General features: G+C 42.9%; 1 protein-coding gene across 2 annotated transcripts; it reads right to left on the minus strand.

The window, feature by feature from the left end:
* Nucleotides 1–1,403: 1,403 nt before the first annotated feature.
* Nucleotides 1,404–22,546, minus strand: LOC108520667 (cystatin-13-like). 2 transcript variants are annotated; one of them, XM_017860111.1, is made up of 4 exons: nucleotides 22,183–22,546; nucleotides 20,552–20,905; nucleotides 7,192–7,302; nucleotides 1,404–1,748 (listed from the first exon to the last, which is right to left on the minus strand). In XM_017860111.1, exons 2-4 carry the CDS (start codon nucleotides 20,777–20,779, stop codon nucleotides 1,665–1,667), a joined length of 423 nt encoding a protein of 140 aa, XP_017715600.1. In that variant the 5' UTR covers nucleotides 20,780–20,905; nucleotides 22,183–22,546; the 3' UTR covers nucleotides 1,404–1,664. The 2 variants fall into 2 exon arrangements, with proteins under 2 accessions (XP_017715600.1, XP_017715599.1); XM_017860110.1 differs by having other exon boundaries at nucleotides 20,552–20,908.
* Nucleotides 22,547–23,375: the final 829 nt, after the last annotated feature.

Below are 23,375 nucleotides of genomic sequence, written 5' to 3' on the forward strand. Positions count from 1 at the left end.
TTTTCTTTAAGAATGTTGAATATTGGCCCCCACTCTCTTCTGGCTTGTAGAGTTTCTGCTGAGAGATCCACTCTTAGTCTGATGGGCTTCTATTTGTGGGTAACCCGAACTTTCTCTCTGGCTGCCCTTAACAATTTTTCCTTCATTTCAACTTTGGTGAATCTGACAATTATGTGTCTTGGAGTTGCTCTTCTCGAGGAGTATCTTTGTGGCATTTTCTGTATTTCCTGAATTTGAATGTTGGCCTGCCTTGCTAGATTGGGGAAGTTCTCCTGGATAATATCCTGAAGAGTGTTTTCCAACTTAGTTCCATTCTGCCTGTGACTTTCAGGTACACCAATCAGACATGACCCTGTATTATTACTGATTATTACACAATATTGTCTCCTGGCCCCAACCTGCACATTGGTGCTGCTGTCTAAGCATCAGGATTTCAGAAAGTGCTTCTTTATGGTCATGATATCCCCCTTAGCACCTCAGTCCATTCCTCATACACATGCATGCACACACATGCACACACATGTACACACTGTAGTGGCCGGTCTCCCGGATAGCCTACAGTGACCCTAATCTCCTATCTTTATGTCCTTGAATAGTCCACACTGAGCCAGGGCTGTTCTGGGTTGAGTCTAGTTTACAAATGATACAGTGGCTTCCATCTTGGTCTCTGGGAATACTGTATCTGGAGCAAGTCAACCGAAATACCAAGCTCACATGCAGTCTTGCGGAGAAGCCACGTGGAGAACAAAGACGTCATTCAATAGCTATTATCAACCTGCAGCCATGAGAGTGAGCTACCTTGGAAGGGATTCTCCAGAGTCCATCAAACCTTCAAATAATGGCAACACAGCCAATATCAGAGTGTAACCCAATGAGACGTGACAACCAGAGTTGCCCAGTCAGGCCACCCAGAGATGCTTGACTCACAGACACCATGAGATATATAAATAAATTGCTTGAGCCATTAAATGACCAGGTGATTTGTCATGCAGCATTAAGTAACTGATACATTTAACTGTGAGCACACACTTATGCACAGACATACATACGCATGCATACACACACACACACACACACACACACACACACACACATGAATGCAGTCTTCTCTCCCTGCATCATTAACTTTTCTGCTTCAATTCAAAACCAATGAAAATCTCTAAATGGCCAAACTGTCTTTTTGGTTGGATCTGGTTAAAACTAGCTGTTTCTAAGCTAACAGGCTGCATCTTCCAAAAAGTCCTGGGAAGGGAGATTTCTGTAGAAATCCATGGACAGAAACTCTCAAGGCAGCCAGACTCTCAGAGCCTTACAGAAAGTGCCAGTATGCTTGAAGCAATTGAGGACTGCGTCCTCTGGTTATCTAGAAAGATTTGTCCATGAAAAGTAATTTGTACTCAGAGTTGGGTGAGGTGTAGAAACTGCTTCCATTTATTGGTAGCAGATTATCCCAGCTAGTAGGTGAAGTATCCAGCTAGAATAGGCTGTGCAATGCTGTCAAAACACATCATGGATTTTCAACACCAGCCCATGAAGAACACACAAAAATGCAAAAAGCCCAAACAAATGAAGTCAATGGGTTAACTGTGTTGTTCTAGTTCTTGCAAGTGTCTTTGCTTCTTCTTTAAAACGGAAATGAGTGTGCAAAACACGCTAGAAGATAACTACATATCTTTGCATCGTTTCTTCAGCATGGTGAGTTCAAATTTCCATGGTTTAGATGCAACAATGAAAGTACAAAAAACCACCTGAAAGAGACAAAAAGAATACTCAGCTTCTATTTTAAAAAGAAAAAAAACAAAAGCAGAAGTTCCTATTTCCAGGCAGGAGTTAGAATCAGCAGGGCTAATCTGTCTGAGTCAGCCACGCCTCGTCAGAAAACAGAAGATCCAGCCCCCTCACCAAAGAAGTCCTCATCGGTTCACCTGTTGTGATCTGAGCCATCATGGGTGTGGCTTCATTCACTCCAGGAGAGCAAGGGTCAGAACCCAAGGAGGGGTTATTATTGGAAAATCCCCAACTCCAGCCCTGACTCTCATCCATCCACATGGACTCCCTGTAGCCCACAGAGACCCCAGGCTGCACAGAGTCCTACCCAGGGAATGCAACATTGTAAGAATAGTGCCAGGTCCTGTACCCCTTGGGGAAATAAAAATTTGCCAGCAACCAAGGATGAAATCTTGCAGCTGTAGGACTGGAAGGAAGCAAGTAGCTCTCATCCCAGAGTCCTGCAGAATATGTGGGGTTTTGGCTCCCTGCCTGGGAACGAGAACACTGTTTCCCTCCTCTCTCTCCTAAAATCTTCATTTAGAATAAAAATATAAAGTAAGAATACTTCCCTGAAGTCAGTGTAAACTTGAATGACAGCAACAAGTAGAGAAGAAGTTGTGTAAGATATAAAGGTGTAGGAACAGTTTGGGGGAGAAAATAGGACACGCCACCAGCAACCCAGACAGCGCCTTGCAGAACTGAGTCCAGGCTCCTACACCTGGGCCGGAGGGGGATCCAGGGATGGGGAGCCTGTGTGTGCCAGTGGTGCAAAGAGAGAGAGTGGGCCTCAGGTTTGCCAGAGAGTTGACTAAGTAATTGCTTAACTTCTGGACCAGCCAAGGTAGACAGAAAACAATCAGGAAACAGAGGACCTGAATAACCCAATTATCAAGCTCAACCCTAGAGGATATTTTAGCAATGTATATTAAAATGTTTAAGAGGTGAAAAAATATTGGATTAGTAATTCAATTTCTGAGAACCTTGCCTATAAGGAAACAATAATCAGACATACACACACATAGAAATAAGACTATTAATTATAGCACTGTCCATAGTAGCTAAAAATTAGGGAAAATCTTAATCAATTCTCAAGAATTGGCTAAATAATATATGGAAGCATCATAAAATAATATCAAATAGTTTCATTACATGATGTTCTAATTTTACAGCTTTAGAAATGCTTAGGTTTTATTATTAAATGAAAATCTAGATCATGAAACAGCATTCATTATGGTCTCAACTACAAAAAATATAAACATAAAATATTTTTAAACTAAAATACATATCAATATATTTACAGTGGTAAGATTTGGATAAGGTTATCTATAGTTGATTTTAAAAGCTTAGTATTTTTTAAAATTTCCAAATTTTTTACATTGACTGAATCAGGCCAGTAACTATTGAAAATAATATTGTTTTAAAATTTATTTTCCAAAGATCCCAGATACCTGCACTTTCTTCCTTTCTAAATACCTATAAATAAACCAAGAAAATAGATAGGTCCAATCTATAGGAGCTTTATGAAACAGGAAAGTATCCTATGCAAGGGCAGAGACAGATAAAAATCTCCACATGGTAAATAGATGTGGGCAAGTGGATAAAAGTTTCTTGAGTGCCATGTACTCAAGATAGAGGATGCAATCATAAGAGAAAGCAAAGGCAGTAAACCACCTCCCAACCTCTCAAACCCAAAGCCATCCTGATTTTCCTCCTCTCACACTCCATGGCTAATCAATCAGCAAATTCTAAGCAAACTTTCATAGACCCAGAATCTGAGCACCTCCCCAACCTAACCAACATTATCTCTCATTCGAGGTATCTCAATAGACTAATAATGGACTCATATGGCTCTCACATCCCCACCCATGCCCCTGTGTTAAATTTTCTCCTTTTGTCCCCTGAGGTCTGCACTCCTCCTGTCTCTACCTGGCTTGTCTTGGAAGACTGACCTCCATGGGCTGCTCCAGTGGGCACCCTTGCCCTCTGACCTCCATGGGTGGCTCCAGTGGATACCCTTACCCTCTGACCTCCATAGGCAGCTCCAATAGGCACACTTACCCTCTGATCTCCATGGGCAGCTCCATTGCGCACTCTTACCCTTTGACCTCCATGAGCCACTCCAATAGGCAACTTTACCCTATGACCTCTATGGACTACACCAGTGGGCCTCTTACTCTCTGACCTCCATGGGCTGCTCCAGTGGGCACTCTTGCCCTCTGACCTTCATGGGAAATTCCAGTGGGCACCCTTACCTTCTGACCTCCATGGGCTGCTCTAGTGGGCACCCTTACCCTCTGACCTCCATGGACTACACCAATGGGCACCCTTACCCTCTGACTTCCATGGACTACACCAATGGGCACCCTTACCCTCTGATTTCCATGGGCTACTCCAATGTGCACTTTTGACCTCTGACCTCTGTGGGTTGCTTCAATGGACACTCTTATCCTCTGACCTCTCTGGACCATGCCAGTGGGCACCCTTGCTCTATGACCACCATGGGCAGTGTCAGTGGGCCCCTCTGGCTTCCAGTTGAGTTTGGCCAAGGGGGAATAAAATCAGAAAAGTGGAAAGCAGGAGTAGAGTGAGGTCAGGGAGTCACAGCAGGTTGGCTGTGTTCCTCCTCCTAAGGCTGTGGCCCCAACAGGAGCTGCCTTATTGCTCCAAAAGAAGGATATTAAAAGCAAGTCCTATAAACAAAAAAAAAAAAAAAACAAAAAAAAAAACAAAACAGAAAGTTCCAAAATTTATGTAAATTTTGAAAAGCATACAAAATTCTTTTACATAGGCAAAAGTTTTTAAACACAGGTAGAAATGTTACCCACCAATGATAGAAGAGTGGTTATCTTTGAGGGGGAGCATAATAGATGTGTAGCATTTTACTTTTTAAAATAAATAGTAATACACTTTAGGATGGCTATTACCTAAAAGTCAAGAGATAACGAATATTGGTGAAGGTGTGGAGAGAAAAAAGCCCTTGTACACTGTTTCTGGGAATGTAAACTGGCACAGTCATTATGAAAAACAGTATGGAGGTTCCTAAAGAAATTAAAAATAGAACTGCCATATGACTTAGCAATCCCTCTGGAAATAAAATCCTCACTTCATAAAGATAGCTGCACTCCTGTGTTCATTGCAACATTATTCACAATACCCAGCATGTGGAAACAATGTAAGTGCTCATCAACTGGTGGATGGTTAAAGAAGATGCAGTACACACACACAATGAAATATTATTCAGCCTTAAAGAAGAAGGGGATCATGTCATTGGCCACAAGGATGAAACTGGAGGGGGCTGTACTAAGTGAAACAAGCCAGACACAGAAAGAAATATATGGCATGATCACACATATGTAGAATCTAAAAAAAAGTCAAATATACAGAGAGAGAATAAAGTAATGGTTACCCCCAGAGCAGGTTGTGGGGGGTTGGGAGATGTAGGCTAGAAGCTACAAATTAGCAGATATAGGATGAAGTTTAATGTACATCATGAGTTAATTAAATTACACTATATTTGGAACTTCTTTTAGATGACTAGATTTAGTTGTTCGTGTCACAAAAATAATGCATAATTATGTGAGATTATGTTATTTTACTTCACTATGGTAACCGTTTTACTATCTGTATGAATCACATAATACCATGTGATATATTTTAAATATATCAATAAAATTTATTTTAAAATAAAATAAATTTTAAAAAATAGTGAAAATTAATGTAATAAAATGATAATATTTGTAAAACTTGTGTGGTAGGTGGATAAGCATTTGATATATCATTGGTAGTACTTTCTTGAATTTTTGAAATATTACTTAATTTAAAATTACTTCTAATCTTTTATAAGAATTCACTCTCTAGATTTAGCCACCTGCTTGCACTTGGCATTCTGCTAAACTGTCTACTCTTCATTAAAAGATGAGGATTTTGGCCGGGCGCAGTGGCTCACGCCTGTAATCCCAGCACTTTGGGAGGCCAAGGCGGGTGGATCACGAGGTCAGGAGATCGAGACCATCCTGGCTAACACGGTGAAATTATTTCCAATTTTTTTCTTTCATAAATGAAACTATATTGGAAAACCTTATATATGCATATTTCTGTGCCCTGTGTATTTTCTCATCTATTTACTAAATATCTAAAGCAAGCACAAGACATGGATAGCCAGAAATAGTGGCAGATAAGTGATTGGCAAAAACTGCTCAGACATAATACCAATTAAAAATATCCTCATATTTAGGGCAGGTGCGGTGGCTCATGCCTGTAATCCCAGCACTTTGGGAGGCCAAGGCGGGTGGATCACCTGAGGTCAGGAGTTCAAGACCAGCCTAGTCAACAGGCTTCAGCCTGTTGTTCAACACTGTCTCTACTAAAAATACAAAAGTTAGTTGGGAGTAGGGGCACATGATTGTAGTCTCAGCTACTTGGGAGGCTGAGGCAGGAGAATCTCTTGAACCTGGGAAGTTCTCCGTGCCCCCTACAGTCTTGGAGATGCCTGCTTATACTGACTGGCCTCTCCCCCTCCTGGCACCTGCTCTGATCATGGAGCAAGGCTAGGGCAGAACCCGGAGTTGTCGCAATCCAGTTGGGTGCACGCCTGCTTAGGACAGCTGTAATACTCTGACCCCCTCCAGTCTTTGGGCACCAAGGAGCACGGGAGGGAGGCTGAGGGGAGTGCTGAGGACAGCTCAGCACTGGCCTGCTGGTGCCACTTGGCATGAACAGCCTGGGCCATGAAGGGTGGTGGAAGGCAGATAGGCTCCTGGGCAGAAGGGGGTTGGTCCCGGGTGAAGTCCCACCTTCAGGTTGGGGAGGACCTGAGGCCTCTGGGCTGGACTGCCAGTCCTGCAGACCAGAGGGGGAACTTGTACTTATTGCAGGGCCCACCCATGGCTGACTATAGACCAATCAGCACACAATTCCCCTCTGAAGACCATAGACACCCCCAGACTCAGATAAAGCAGAAGACAGACAAACAGCTGCAGAAAGGAGCTATCCTCTCTGCTGAGAGCTGGGAAGACTACCAGATGACCAGCTGCAGAAAGGAGCTACCCTCTCTGCTGAGAGTTGAACACTCTGAATAAACTGCCTACAGAGAGGAGCTACCCACCACGGGGTTTCCTCTGAGCTGTTCTAACACTCAGTGAAGCTCCTCTTTGTCTTGCTCACCCTCCACTTGTCTGTGTACCTCATTCTTCCCAGAAACAGGACAAGAACTTGGGCAAAGGTGCCACCAGTCATAGAAGTTTCCAGCCAGAAAAGCAACACCCCAAAGATCCCATAACATTCGGGAACGGAAGGTTGGCATCAGCAACAGATAATAGAAATGATGCTCTGTGTCTAGAACCTGGTCATCCACAGTACTGAATATGATGTGGTACACAAATCTTACCAGGGCAAGGGATTCTCCTTGTCTCAGCCACATACCTTTTGCATTTTGGGATCCTCTTGAAAAGCACAGTTTTCATCTTCTGAAATTTTCTTGCAAATGGTTCGGGCAATTTTGACCTCAATATAGTACTCCAAACTATCTGTCACCTGTCAAAGAGTAATGTAAAAATAATATGTTATTAAAGAATGTATAATATCAGTTGTCATCTCTGGTAAATAAACATGTCATTGACTACTCAGGGGAAAGAATGTCTTTCTGCCTTCCCCCTCTTCAACTGTTTTCGTCCAGAAGTTTTGGAGTGATTTGGAAGGTTTCTTATCTTGATATCTCTGTCTCATCATAGTATTTAATTTTAAAGTAATGGTAACTGTCTCCAAAATAAAGCAAGAAAATGATTCCCCCAAAAAGTATTTTCCTGGGGAAGCTAATGGTTTGCTTATTAGAGCTTGGGAAACAGCAGAGCTTCTAGCCTCTTCATGCCTAATCAATAGATATTGAGGAAATAAAACTATGACCCAGAACTGGAACTCACTTAGTGTGTATTTGTATTGATTATCTCTAAAGTCTCCTATTCTTTGTCAATCTCAGTATCCACACCTTATTGAAATACGGATTCCTCCAAAATTTCTGCTTCTCAGGGCGTTCTACCTGCATGAAGCCCCTAGCAGCCCTTCTGTTCAAGGAGAGCCTCTTGGGGAAACAGAACAGCTCAATGGCAAAAGTGGAATTTATTTAAAAATGAACAAGAAAACAAAGTTTACAGGACTTAGGGGAGAGAACATATTAAAGAGAATGACCAAGTTTAAACACAATAACTCGTCCCAGAAGAATCAGAGACAACTGACAAAATATTTTAAAAAATTTTAAGAAATTCTAGAAAAGTTTCCTGGGCATTGAACAAAGGGAGTGTGGTAGGCAGAATTCTAAGATGCCCCCAGGAGTCCTGCTCCCTGTTGTGTGTGCCCTGTGGGATCCCTAGGACTATGAATAGGATGGATTTTACTTCTGTGATTAGGCTATCCTCTAGGGGAAAGCTGAATTAAAACAGGGAGATTGACTTGGTTGACCTGACTGATTCACATGAGCCCTTTAAATCTTAGGTTAGAGGTCAGAGAGAGAAGTGCACACTCTTGGATCGAGCAATTTCACTTTTGGATGTACACGTAACTTCAAAGGCACACACATGTACAAATACAGGTACACCTCATTTTATTGTACTTTGAATTATCATGCTTCGCAGGTACTGTGTTCTTTACAAATTGAAGGTTTATGGCAACCTTGAGTCAAGTATCTACCAGTACCATTTTTCCAACATGCACATGCACATTTCCTGTCTCTGTGTCACATTTTGGCAAGTGTCAAAATATTTCAAACTTTTTCATTATTATTACATCTGTTATGGTAATTTGTGACCAGTAGTCTTTGGTGTTACTATGTAATTGTTTTGGAACACTAAGAACCATGACCATGTAAGTCAGTGAACTTAAATCTATAAATATGTGTGTTCCTACTGCTCCACAGACTGGCTATTCCCCATCTATCTCCTCTCCTTAGGCCTCCCTATTCCCTGAAACACAGTAATACTGAAATAAGGCCAACTAACAACCCTACTGTTGCCTCACTGTAATGTGAAAAGAAGAGTCACACATATCTCACTTTAAATGAAAAGCTAGAAATGACTAAGATTAGTGAGGAAGGCATGTTGAAATCTAAGATAGGCTGAAAGCTAGAACTCTTGCACCAGTTAACACAGCTATGAATGCAAAGAAAGAGTTCCTGAAAAAAAGTTAAAGATGCTCCTCTAGTGAACACGTAAATGATAAGACAGCAAAACAGCCTTATTGGTGATACAGAGAAAGTTTTAATGGTCTGGATGAAAGATCAAACTAACCACAACATTCCCTTAAGCCAAAGTCTAGTCCAGAGCAAGGCCCTAACTGTCTTTAATTCTATGAAGGCTAAGGGAGGTGAGGAAGCTGCAGAAGAAAAGTTGGAATTTAGCAGAGACTGGTTCATGAGGTTTAACAAAAGAAGCCATTTCCATAACATTAAAGTACAAGGTAAAGCAGCAAGTACTCATGTAGAAGCTATAGCAAGTTATCCTGAAGACGCAGCTAAGATCATTGATGGAGGTGGCTACACAAACAAGAGATTTTCAATGTAGATCATTCAGCCTTCTGTTAGAAGAAAATGCCATCTAGTACTTTCATAGCTAGAGAGAAGTCAATGTCTGTCTTCAAAGCTTCGAATGACAGGTTAACCCTCTTGTTAGAGGCTAATGCAGCTGGTGACTTTAAGTGGAAATCAATGCTCATTTACTATTCTGAAAATCCTAAAGCACTTAAGAATTATGCTAAATCTACTCTACATATAAGAAAACATCAAATCTTGGATGAAAGCATTTTTGTTTACAGCACGGTTTACTGAATATATTACGCCTACTACTGAGACATAATGCTCAAAAAAAAAAAAAAAAAAAAAAAAACCACATGCACCATTCCCTTCAAAGGATGGCTGCTCATGAACAATGCACCCGGCCACCCAATACTCTAGTGGAAATATTGAAGGCTTTTTAATATTGTTTCCATGCTGGCTAATACAACATCCATTCATGTAGAGTAATTGCAACTCTCAGTGTTTGTTTATTTAAGGAAGAACATTTTTCATAAAGGCTGTAGCTCCCTCTGTTGGAATCTGGGATCTGGGTAACTTGCCTCTGATGGATCTGCAAAGTAAGTTGAAAACCTGGAAAGGATTCCCCATTCTACATGCCATTCAGAACATGTGTGATTCATGGGAGGAGTTCAAAATATCAACATTAACAGAAATTTGGAAGAATTTGAGCCAATCATCATGAATGACTTTGAGGGACTCAAGACTTCAGTGAAGGAAGTAATTGCAGATGTGGTGGAAATTGCAAGATGACTAAAATTAGAAGTGGAACTGAAAATGTGACTGAATTGCTGCCATCTCATAATAAAATGTGAATAGATGAGGAGTTGTTTCTTAGAGATGAGCAAAGAAAATGGTTTCTTGAGATGGAATTGTTTCTGGTGAAGATGCTGTGAACATTGTTGAAATGACAACAAAGGATTTAGAATAGTACACAAACTGAGTTGATAAAGCAGCTGCAAGGTTTGAGAGGGTTGACTCCAATTTTAAAAAGCATTCTACTGTGAGTAAAATGTTATCAAACACCATCACATGCTACAGGAAAGTTTTCATGAGAGTAAGTCAATCAATGTGGCAAACTTCCCTGTTGTCTTATTTTAAGAAATTGCCACAGTCCCCTCAACCTTCAACAGCCACTACCCTGCTCAGTCAGCAGCCACCAACATCGAGACAAGATCCTTCACCAGCAAAAGATTACAATTGGCCTAAGGTTTAGGTATCATTTGCATTATTAACAATACAGTATTTTGAACTAAGGTACACATTTTTAGATTTAGGGCTATTGGACACTTAATAGACTCCAGTACAGTGTAAACCTAACTTTATTGGCACTGGGAATCCAAACTATGTATGTGACTCACTTTAGTGTGATATTCAGTGTATTGCATGGAATACAGTGCAATGGATTGTATTACGGAACTGAATCCACAAGGCACCGTATCCACAAGGTATGCCTGTGTGTGCATAGTGTCATTACTCATACAGTCTAAGACAGAAAACAACCCCAATATGTATCAACAATAGCAGGATAATACATGGTAGTGTGCTTATATAATGAAATTCTCTACAGCAATAAGAATGAACATACTTTTTTTTTTTTTTTAAGATTCCACACATAAATGAGATCATGCAGTATTTTCTTTCTGCATCTGATTTTTTACTTCACTTAACATAAAAGTGAAGTGGGTCAGGGAAGAAATGGGGAGACATAGGTCAAAGGATAAAAAGAGACAGTTATGTAGGTCAAACAAGTCTAGAGTTCTAATGTACATCATGAGGACAAAGTCAAGGTTACTGTATTGTATTTGAGATTTTTCTGAAAGTGTGAATTTTGGGTATCTTGATCCCCATAAAAAGGTAACAATGTGTAATGATGGATATGTTAATTCACTCGACAGTAGTAACCATTCCATTATCTACAGGTATATGAAAATATCATGTTGTATACTTTAAATATATACAATATTTTTTTAAAAAAAATAAAACACTTGATTTTGAAAAAAACGAAAGGAGTATATTATTGCTACATGCCACAACATGAACGAAATGCGCAAACGTAATATTGAAAGACACTAGCCAAACCAAAATAACACAGTATGTGGGATCTCACACCTATGAAGTTCAAGCAGCAGGTAAAGCTGTGGTATGAGGGCTGTACACTTAGGCAGTGTTCACAGTAAAGGTTTCTTCCAGGGCAGAGCAGGGAAGAGCGGCATGCATAACTCCATGAAGCCTGAGAAGCTCTCTCCAGACTAGACGGGGAATCATTTCATTTTAAAGCGTTCATTTTAAAGTGATTCACTCTGCTTGACATCTATGCGTTATGAACTTTTCTGTTTTTGTGTTGGTTTCACAATGAAAAGGTTTTAAGGAATAAATGGGAATTCTTATTTTTAAAAGGTTTTTAAAAGAATAATGTAAAGGACTGTTCCTACTCAATAGCAACTCTACAATACCGACTGAGGAACAAATAAAATAATCAAGGATCCTACAACAGACCCAGTTATATTTGGATACTTAGTCTATAGTGAGCTGGCTTTTCAAAACACAGAGGTCTTTTATAGAGAGGGTTGGGGAAATTTACTATTTTAAAAGTTGAAGTTAGATCCAGTACCCACATCATAAATAAAAATAATTCCAAGATAAATTACTGAGCTAAAGTTATAAATGTCTTAGAAGAACTGTGTTAGATACGAGTTCTAAATTTCTCTTCAAAGAATAAATATGTCAGTATGTTCAATTCTTTGCCTTCTACTTTTGAACTTAACTTCCTCATAAAGCAACCTTTTTCGAATCACCTGCTCCACCCTGACTCATTCAGATTACCTGCTCTGCCCTGACTCATTCTCCACCCTGACTCATTTCAATTTCCTTCTCTGTCATAACCATTTTTCCTGCCAAACCACTCACCCTGTCACTCTCTTTAAATTAGCCAATCAGAATTAGTTTGGCCTGTGCAGTCTAATCCTAGCCAGTAGGGGAATGACGCGGCAGCAGGGGCCATTTGCGTCAGGAATAAGAACCCTTTCCCCTCCCTTGTCCAGGTGTGTGCTCACTGTTGCTCCATCTGTGAGGATGCATCCTGCTATAGAAGTAAATTGCCTTGCTGAGAGGAAAAAAAGAAAATTTTATATTCGAGTGCTATTTATTTTGTGGCACCAAAACTTTATGTATAACAATTGTAACTGTCATACTCAAAAATGGAAAGGGACTTCTTAAGCAAGATATAAACTCCAGACAACATATGAGAAGAAAAAACAAATGTTATTATGTCAATATTTTAAAAAAAATCTTAAAGACATCGTAAGCAAAATTAAACTGCAAGCAACAGACAGGCAAGCACAAAACATTGGCAGTACATATGAGAACCATAGTTTAATATGAATAGTACATAAAGAACATCTATAATTCTGTAAGAGCAACACAAGCAATGCAAAAGTAAAAGAGAAACAATTCCTAGAAGTAAACATATATTGCAGATAAATTCAATGAAAGACAATTGCTCACTCTATAGGGGAATTTTAAAATGTTATTTTGCCTCCATCAGACTGGCAAACATCTGAAAGACAAAATAAGACCACAGCTGGTGAAAACGAGAAGCAAGAGGTACTCAGACCTGCAGCATTGCCAAAAATCTAACGTAATTTAGCCCTTTTAAGGGGCAATTTGTCATTATTTTGCAAATGTACTCTTTAACCAATGAATTCAAATTCAGGATACTATCGGTATTAGTCAGGGTTCTCCAGAGGGACAGAATTAATGGAATAAATTTGTATATAGAAGGAGTTTATTAGGGAGAATTGGCTGACACAATTACGAGGCAAAAATCCCATAGCAGGCTGTCTGCAAGCAGGGAAAGAGAGAAGCCAGTAGTGGCTCAGTCCAAGTCCAAAAGCCTCAAAACCAGGGAAGCTGGCAGTGCAACCAAAGGCCCAAGAGACCCCAGGGACCCACTGGTGCAAGTCCCAGAGTCCACAGGTCGAAAAACCTGGAGTCAGATGTCCAAGGACAGGAGAAACAAACATCCAATGCAGGAAGAAAAGAGCCAGAAGCCTCAGCAAGCAAAGCCATCCTCGTCTCCCACCTGGCCTGTGTTGTCCTAGCCTCACTGGCAGCAGATCAGCAGATTGGATGGTGCCCACCCACACGGAGGGTGGGTTTTCCTCTCCCAGTCCACTGACTCAAACATTCATCTCCTCTGGCAGCACCCTCACAGACACACCCAGAAACAAGACTTAACCGGCCATGCCGGCATCCTTCAATCCAGTCAAGTTGACACCTGATTTTAACCTCACAATATCATAGCAACACATACAAAGGAATACTCATTGTTTCATTTCCTATCAACAAAACTCATGGTCCATTAGGAAATGGGCAAAAAAAAAAAAAAAAAAATTATGGCACATCATCTCATGAAATACAACGATGAGGTGGATCCAAGTGTATTTATGTAGCTTTTTCAAGACATGTTTCAAGTGGCCAAAAAAGTAGAGAATAGCATAGAAAGCATGATTTTATGACTATAAAGTATACTTTTAAATATTTCAGACACACATGTAAGTACATAGAAAACATCTAGAAGGATAGAGCACGCTGCTCTTAGTGGTGCCCTCAAGAAGGACAAGCCAGACTGGAAATGCAAGAAATTGAGGGTTTGCTTTCATTTTTTTAAAAAAAACTTCCAACTGTACTCTTAGAACTTTTTGGTGACTGTATATCAAGTTTTTTAATCTCAGCGCTATTGATATTTTGAGCTGGATCCTCTTTGTTTGGGGGCTGCCATGTGCATTGCAGGATGGTTGGTAGAATCCTGAGACTACACTCACTAGATGTCAGGAGCAGTCACCTCTGGTCATAACAACAAAAAAGTCCCTCCAGGCATTGCCAAAACACCCCTAAGGAGCAAAAGCCACTCCTAGTTGCAAATCACTGCCGTATATTTGAGTCATATGTCATGAGTTGAAATTACAGTAAAAAACTAACAGCTCTAGGCCGGACGCGGTGGCTCATGCCTGTAATCCCAGCACTTTGGGAGGCCGAGAAGTGTGGACCACGAGGTCAGGAGATCGAGACCACCCTGGCTAACACGGTGAAACCCCATCTCTACTGAAAAAAAAAACAAAAAAATTAGCCGGGCATGGTGGTGGGCACCTGTAGTCCCAGCTACTCGGGAGGCTGAGGCAGGAGTATGACATGAACCTGGGAGGTGGAGCTTCCAGTGAGACGAGATTGTGCCACAGAGTGAAACACCTCTACAAAAAAAAAAAAAAAAAAATACAGCTCTCATTCATACTCATCAGCTACCAAGCAACCACTAATCCTATCTTGACCCACGCTTGCTCAGGAAATAGGAGGCAGGTGGAGTCCTGACTGCCGAGGAGCCCCTCAGTCTTTTTTTTTTTTTTGAGACGGAGTCTAGCTAGCTCTGTCGCCTAGGCTGGAGTGCAGTGGCTGGATCTCAGCTCACTGCAAGCTCCGCCTCCCGGGTTTACGCCATTCTCCTGCCTCAGCCTCCCAAGTAGCTGGGACTACAGGCGCCCGCCACCTCGCCCGGCTAGTTTTTTGTATTTTTTAGTAGAGACGGGGTTTCACCGTGTTAGCCAGGATGGTCTCGATCTCCTGACCTCTTGATCCGCCCGTCTCGGCCTCCCAAAGTGCTGGGATTACAGACTTGAGCCACCGCGCCCGGCCCAGTCTTTACACAGACAGGCCTGTCTGACTCCTGGCCATCTGAAGACTCCTCCCCTCCGCTCCCCTGCGGCTGCCCTTTTTTCCCCACCTTCGCTCCACTCGGCATTGTTCAGAGGCAGGTGCTGATGAAGAAGAGCATAGCAGCCTGAGTTTATTTTTATTTATTTTCTTTTATTTTTTTGAGACAGGGTGTAGCACTGTTGCTCAGGCTGGAATGCAGTGACAAAACTACAGTTCACCGCACCCTTGAACTCCTGGGCTCACGCAATCCTCCAGCCTCAGCCTTTGGAGTATCTGGGACTATAGGCAGGTGCCACCACACGCAACTAATTTTCTTTTTCTTTTTTTTTTTAAATTTACAGACGAAGTTCACCATGCTGACCAAGCTGATCTCAGGCTCAGGCAATCCTCTCACCTCAGCCTCTCAAAGTCTGAGATTACAGGTGTGAGCCACCACACCTGGCTCAGCCTGGCTTTAAATCTTGACTTTTCTACTTACTAGCTGTGTGGCTCTGGGCAAGTTACTAAACGTTTTTGTGACTGTTTCCTCACCTGTAAAGTAGAAGAAGGTAGTTGTAGCTTAGTGAGCTATGAGACCTGAGTGCACCTGCAGAAAGCAACCAGCCCTGGTGCCAAGTAAACTAGAATTCTCTCATTGCCGTGTGGCTCCAGGCTGCTGGGGATGGGATGCTCCTTGCACCAGCACTCACGTTGCACAAACTCTGCAGCAGAACTCAGTCTACCAAGAGATAGTCTAGCATGATGAATGACATCAGTTATTAACAGTGTATCATATGCTTGAAACTTGCTCTTAGAGTAGATTTTCAGTATTCCTAACACACACAAACCAAAAAAAGTAACTATGTAAGGTTATGGGTATGGCAATTAGCTTGATTTTGGTAGTCATTTCACAATGTATAGAGCAAAACATCATGTTGTATACCTTAAAAATAAATAGAAACATTTAATGTGTCAGGAAAAAATTAATAAAATTGCTTCAAATGTCCAAAAGAAAAGAAAAGAGCAGCATCTATAAACTTTTCCCTAAAGGGCCCGATGGTAAAGATTTTAGGCTTTGCAGGCCAAGCTGTTTCTGTAACTACTCCGTTTAAAAACCTGCAGCAGGCTACACTTCGCCAATCCCTGACACAAATCGGTATATTTTTGTGGTTTTGTTTGTTTGTTTGTTTTTTGAGACGGAGTCTCGCTGTGTCACTCAGGCTGTAGGGCAGTGGCGCGATCTCGGCTCACTGCAAGCTCCACCTCCTGGATTCACACCATTCTCCTGTCTCAGCCTCCTGAGTAGCTAGGACTACAGGCGCCCGCCACCACGTCTGGCTAATTTTTTGTATTTTGAGTAGAGACGGGGTTTCACCGTGTTAGCCAGGATGGTCTCGATCTCCTGACCTTGTGATCCGCCCGCCTCAGCCTCCCAAAGTGCTGGGATTACAGGCTTGAGCCACCGTGCCCGGCCCAAATTGGTGTATTTTTAACTTAAATCTCCCAATAAGATATGGCTGTTTTCTTTCCGTGAAGCCTATGTATATATTATTAAGTTTAAACTGAATTGTCACCAAGAATTTTCTTTTGCTTTTATGGTGTGTTGTTTGGGGATGGTACATAAAAAAAATATTTTTCTGTGCTCTTTTCCAGCAGTATGTAGCTGTAAGGTCAATGAATGTTAAATACTTGTGTTGTAGTCTCTTACTGAATCTGTTTCTACCTGATTGTTTTGAATTATTGCCTGCATTCCAAAGCTCACAGCGAACTGAAAAATAAAACATTCATTCACGGAAAAAAAAAAAAAACAAGAAACAGTACAAAATGGTATATAATTTTTTTAGATATCCAGGTATTCGGTTTACTGTTATTACTAAACACCTGCCTATAAAGCAAAAACACTATTTTACTGATGTAAGTAGGGAAGCTTAGACACAGAGAAATCCAAGACAGTGGAATAGTTCTGGAGGGGGTGGGAACTTACTGAGAACAGCTGTTAAACATGCCTGAGAGGCTGCCGGCTGCATGTGTTCAAAGGTTTTAATTTCGCTCATTCGTGGCACATTTCTGCTCACGGGTGTCCTCTACTCAAGCAACACAAGCAACATAACCAGACCTACAGAAAGAACCAGAGGGAGCCAAAGTCCCACAGAGCATGGCAAGATGCATAAGGGGTCTAATGTCCCAGCACTATCGGGGATGCAGCCTCCCAGTGAACCTTCTCTCCTGATCAGATAAGAAAACAGGGAAGTAGGGCAGGTGGCCTGGTAGCCTGGAGACATGAACAGGAAAGGTCAAAGGGAAGGCAGCAGAGAGATGAGCTCGAGGAGGAGGAGGAGGTGCACGGAGAGGCATCTCTGCATGGTGCTTCATGTCAGCACCTCCATGACCCAAGCTCGGTGTCGCCTTCCACCTCTGCCACCCTCTTACTCCCCAGACTCCGGAAGACTGATCTCATTCCTGGGCCTTCATGGTGTTCCACCCTGTCCTGTCTTGGGCTCCTGCCAAGCCCCAGGACAATAACTTCTCTCAGGAAATTTAACGCAGGTACAAGGTTCTCTTCTATTATATAGCCCAGATTAAAATCTCATCAATTGTCCCAATAATATCCTTTATAATTTTTTCTTTTCTTTTATTGAGAAATAAACATAAAATCCTAAACTCCAACGGACTGAATAGACCCCCTCTAGGCCAAGGGGACCCCAGAGAAACCTTAAAAACTGAATTCCCAGCCATAATGGGATGGGAGGTCAGACATACCTCAGTGTGTCCTCTCCTCACTAACCTTTAATTTGTATCCTTTCTTAAGGAGTAAGCAGAAACCAACACCAGAAAACAAGAAATAAACGACTCATCCTTTTATGGCCATTAGTCAGTCATCTGAGGCCAAGACCAGACACCCTCTTCCCTCTTTGCATTTTGATGTGAGAGCTCACCAGCTTCACAAGGCATCCCTTCCTGAAAACTGACCACCACCTCTGGACTGGTTTTGGCTGACGTGTGAAGGATGCACAGTGAGGGTATTTGTGACTCTGCCTCAGCTTTTGCCATCAGAGGACTGAAAATCCACCTTTGGATCATGCTAATATCAGCAGTTTTTTAAGATGCAACCCATGAAGAGGCATGAAGCTCAACTGTGCTTGCATACATTTTTCTTTAATAAATATTCATGACTCCTCCTATAGCTTATTAAATATGTATACTTAGCCAACTCATTCAGCACAGATGCCTGTCTTATGCTTCTTCCCTCAAAGTGCCTCTTTCCAACTTCTGTCAGAATTCCCAGCCTGTCAGAATGGTCACCCTGCAGGCTGCAACCCTTTAGAGAAACAAAGCTCTCCTTTTCAAATTCGCAAACCAGACTGAATCTCTAGATGACACCGAGATAATACAGGACCACCTTCTGCATTTAGTTGTCATGCTTTGTAGGTCTCCTTTGTTGGGGAACAGTTTTCTAGCATTTTCCCCCATTTCTCATGATATTGGTATTTTAAGTGGTCTTATAGAATGTACTGAATTATGGATTTGTCTAATTTCTCCTCTGATTACATTCAAAGTATGCATTCTGAGCCAGAATACCATATACAGGTGCTGGCATCCCCTCTGTGCACATCGTGTCTGGAAGTATGTGATGCCAATTTGTCTCAGTGTTGGTGGTGAGCATCTGGTAAGAAAGGTGTTTATCAAGTTTCCTGATTAGAAGGGTGTCTTTACCCCTGGTAACTGATAAGCAATCCCTGCAATGGTTCATACCAAACACTCTCATCCAGTGGTTGTAGGATTCATTGATGATCTTTGCCTGAAATAGTTATGACCGTGGTGGTGGTGAGAAGATACAACTAGAAGATGGCATAGTTTTCTAGTTAGGCCATTTCTTTCACATTTTTGAGTTGGCATTTTCCTGTAAAGAGGAGCCTCCCTTCTGTCCAGGCGCCTTTCCCAGCATCAGCTGCACTCACTCAATGTGTTGTAACCCATCCTTGCCACGGCCCACATTGATGATGCACAAATGGTCCAAACTTGCTCCCTTTAAGCTGCCTTCTGGGCTCTTATCTCTGCTTTTTGATGTGACTATAACCACTTTTCAGTGATTTTAATGGATATTTTATGTTTCATCTCCATCCCAGTATAACAAATAATTAAATATAATTTGTTTTCCTTCAAAAACTCCTAAAATAAAATAAATACATTGTGGCTAAAGGCATCTCTCAGTTGTGTCTTCCATTCCTAGTTTCAGTTGCCATCCGCAGATAATGGGCTCTGTTCAGACTGATGTAAACCAATAATAAAATTCTAAGACCTCTCAAGTGACTGAATGGACCCCCTCTCAGTCAAGGGCATTCCAAAGTAAAACTGAAACACTAGTTCAGGCCATGATGGGAAACGGGGTCAGACACGCCTCATTATACCCTCCTCCCTTTGAAATTCAGAAACAACTGATCAGCTTTAACATTAAAACAGAGGTCTTCGGACTGACAGAACAGATTATTTGTAGCAATAAGATACCAAATTCCAACTTGACTCTTCTATAGCATCCCAAGACACATACAGGTCCTGAAAGAAGCATTTTACCCCAAAATATATTTCTTTGATGAATTTTGAAATAGCCCTGCAAAACCAGCTCTTACAGGGGTAAATTTGCATTTTGTAGAGAATCCCCTTCCTGTTCCAGGTCTTTTCCTGATCCAGGAGAGAATTAACTAAAAGTTTGGCACTTTTAAAGGCCTGATAAGAGACATTTACCATCTCTTCTCTCTGAAGCCTGCCACCTGGAGGCTTCATCTGCATGATTATTAACTTTGGTCTCCATAACCCCTGATCTTAACCCAGACATTGCCTTCTATTGATTCTAGGTTGGGTGTTTTTGTTGTTGTTTGTTTGTTTGAAATGGAGTTTTGCTCCTGTTGCCCAGGCTGGAGTGCAGTGGCATGATCTTGGCTCACCACAACCTCCGCCTCCCTGGTTCAAGTAATTTTCCTGCCTCAGCCACCAAAGTAGCTCGGATTACAGGCATGCACCTCCACGCCCAGCTAATTTTGCATTTTTTTTTAGTAGAGACGGGGTTTCTCCATGTCGTTCGGTTGATCTTGAGCTCCTGACCTCAGATGATCCACCCCCCTCAGCCTCCCAAAGTGCTGGGATTACAGGTGTGAGCCGCCACGCTGGGCTGATTCCAGGTCTTAAGGTAACAACTTAACTCTTTCAACCAATCAACCATCAGAAAATCTTTGAACCCGTCTATGACCTGGAAGCCCCCACTTCGAGTTGTCCTGCCTTTCTAAACCAAACCAACTTACACCTATGTGTATTGAATGACGTATGCCTGTAACTTCTATCCCCCTAAAATGTACAATATTCAGCTATAAACCACCTTGGGCACATGTACTCAGGACCTTCTGGGGCTGTATCACAGGCCTTGGTCACTCAGGTTTGGCTCAGAATAAACCCTTTTAAATATTTTACCGAGTTTGAGTCTATTTGTTGACACTGAGGGCAGGGAGTGAAAAGGCAAGGAGCAAGCACCCTACCCACCTGCTCCTGGCTCTTCAGAACCTTCAGCGCCCTAAAGCTGAACTTGTCTCTGCTGGCCTCGTTATACTCCTTCATGGCGAACCAGAGTGCCTGCTGCACATAGACGTAGTTTTGAGGGATATCTTGGAATGTCCTCACCACCTTCGTTGAGCTCCAGGCTTGGACTCCTCTGGATGCAAGGGCCATAGTGGCCACTACCAGCAGCAGAGCCTGGCAGAGCCTGACCATGGTGCCTCAGCCAAGGGCCACAGGCCAAGCACCATCTATCCTTTCAGGACTGGGGCCAGATGTGGCACGCTGGCCCCTGCTGCCTCTGAAGATGCACAGATACTGGCACCCCAGCTCCTCTTGGCACTGCTGATTAAAAGGAAGGAACTTCTGTTAACACAGTCGTGACATTGTAGTAGAATTAGACATATACATTTGGTCTTCACCCCAGGTTTCTAGCAGGAAGCACCTAAAACCCTTACAATCGCCTGAGTGGTTGAGATGTGACAGCAGCATCTTGGTTATTTCTAACATGCCCTTTTTAACCACACCTGAGTGTATGCTAATGAGGTGAATCCTGGTAGGATCCCAGATAGTCTCAGGATGGAGGCTGGTTGCAGTGTGGTTAGTGGGTTGGACCTTTCAGCCCCACCCTCCACCCCAGGGAGGAAAGAGGGGCCAAAGATTGCATTCATCACCAATGACCAGTTCATCAGCCATGCCTATGAAATGGAGCCTCCATGAAACCCTCAGAAGGACAGGGTTGAGACATTCCATAGGCACTTTGTGTGTCTTAGGTAATCATTGCCATCCCCCATGGGGCTGTTCAGTGAGTAGCCCCTTCATACAGGAGGAAAAGGAGGCTCATCAAGAGGTCAAGAGAGCACCTAAGCACACTTGATGGAAGTATCCACTCTTTAACTCAGGGCCTGCCCTTCCCCCTACCTTGTAACCTATCTCAATCTAAGAGATACACACATGTAGATAACAGCTTGGAATGTACATTTGCTTTTGAGGATATCCAATTCTACTATAGAATATAAATGAGCATGTAGTTTGTAAGACAGGCAAACCGGTTAAAATGTGTGTAGAGAGTGGGCAAATAGAGACGGACGTCGGCAGAAATCCTAAGTTGTGTTAATGAAATATATGTGGAGGCAGTGTATATCTAAGTTGAACACAGAACGTGTTGACAAAACTAAGAGACACCTGATATCCATCAGGCACTAAATATAAATGACATACACACAGAAGATTCATGAGGTCTTAATCTGACCACCCTCTGGTGACATTCTGGTGACGTCATTCTGGCACCCTACAAGCTCTCCCCTAGGAATGCAAATCAAGTCCTCAGCTATGCAGGAGGCTCATCAGCTGGCTGGGGCAGCCCTGCCTGCATCTGTTCATAAACCAGTGTGTGCGACTGACAAGCACCTTCCATCTCTAGGACTCTTGCCCAAGTGTCCACTGTGGCACCCCAACCCTACCATTACTGGGGAGCTGATGTGGCTGAGAGAGATGGGGGATGTGAACATGGAGGACCTAGGACCAGGCAGATGGTCTCCTCACCATCACCCCATTTCTCTGTGTTTTAAGCACATTGACCTGTTCCACCCTCTTCCCGCTCCTTATTTTACACTGACCTGACACTGGTGGCTTCCAGCAGCTCACTTTGACAAGGAAGCCTTTCTGCTCTATGGTCTCTGGATCACCTTCCAGGGTGGGCTTGGAGGCCACTCTGGCAAGCACACCACAGCTGCACCATGGGCCCACCTCAGATCCAAGTTCTTCACCACGTTCCTGGCTGCTGGCCCTCGAGCTGACTGTCCCGGCCCACAGGTGGTATTGCCCTCCTTCGTGAGGACTTGAACTGACTCCCGGCTGCCCCTTGGCTGTTCTCTGTCCCCAGCACGCTCAGTTCCTGCTTCTGTGCGTGGTCAGAGTGTCTGCTGGGGTCTGCACTCCAGGGTGCCTCTGCCCTCTGGCTTCACTCCCCAGCCAGGTAGTCACACCCATGGCCCCTTTATGAGGTCAGCCCACACCCTCTGATGCTGCTCAAGTGAAGGACGCCTCTGGCCACCAGCCCTCCGAAGGCCATGGGCTCACCAAGGGCTGCCAGTTTGCAGAAGTCCCTCACCTTGTCCCACACCCGCTGACTTTCTAAACTTCTGTCCTGTGGACTGTGCTGGGTACATGTGACAACACCTCAATGGCCACGTCTTTCAGAGCCCCATTATGCGATGTCATGACCCTAGAAGCAGAAGGAGCCATCAAAGAACCAGGCTAAAGGACTTCGGGACCAAAAGGCCTTCGGGAATGCACCTGGCCAGGAGCTAAGGGGCCACCAGCTGACAAGAGTTGCCATCAGCCATGCCAGGTGGAAAGTGTCAGCTGGCAATGGCCATGCCGGCCTAAGCTATCTCTGTGGAGTGAACAATGTAGCTCAGAAGAGCCAGCACAGATCCCTCCCACCTGCCAGCCCTGTCTTCCCCCATCTTGACGCATGTCCCAGGTAAGCATTCCTGATTCTCCTTACTTGGGACACAGTTCTCTCCCCTGTTTGTGATCTCAGGACCTGAAACCTATCTGCCCAAACCTATCTGCCCAAGTGGGCTTGGCCAGGGAGGAGGAGCTATGCCAAGAGGAGGAGCAGAACTTCATCCCACTCTGCATTTAGGGCCTGCCTCAGTGACAGTAGGGGAGCTCCCAAGAACTCACAAGTTTGGAAATTAATATTTCTCTTTGCAAGATAAAATACAGATCAGCCCAAAGTACATCAGACCTGAGATCCAATTCCAAACAGAAAGCCAGGCCTGAGAATCCCTGGGTTAAAAGT

This window comes from Rhinopithecus bieti, unplaced genomic scaffold (assembly GCF_001698545.2).
Source record: "Rhinopithecus bieti isolate Rb0 unplaced genomic scaffold, ASM169854v2 scaffold_49371, whole genome shotgun sequence".
NCBI classification, from domain to species: domain Eukaryota; kingdom Metazoa; phylum Chordata; class Mammalia; order Primates; family Cercopithecidae; genus Rhinopithecus; species Rhinopithecus bieti.

What these genes read in the sequence shown, in the direction of transcription:
- LOC108520667 (XM_017860111.1), bottom strand. Translation starts at nt 20,779, where the DNA reads ATGGTCAGGCTCTGCCAGGCTCTGCTGCTGGTAGTGGCCACTATGGCC. An exon ending in TTCTGAAGAGCCAGGAGCAG is followed by an intron (nt 7,303 to 20,551) that starts GTGGGTAGGGTG and finishes ACTCTTTGACAG; the next exon opens with GTGACAGATAGTTTGGAGTA. An exon ending in AGGATCCCAAAATGCAAAAG is followed by an intron (nt 1,749 to 7,191) that starts GTATGTGGCTGA and finishes TGTCTCTTTCAG; the next exon opens with GTGGTTTTTTGTACTTTCAT.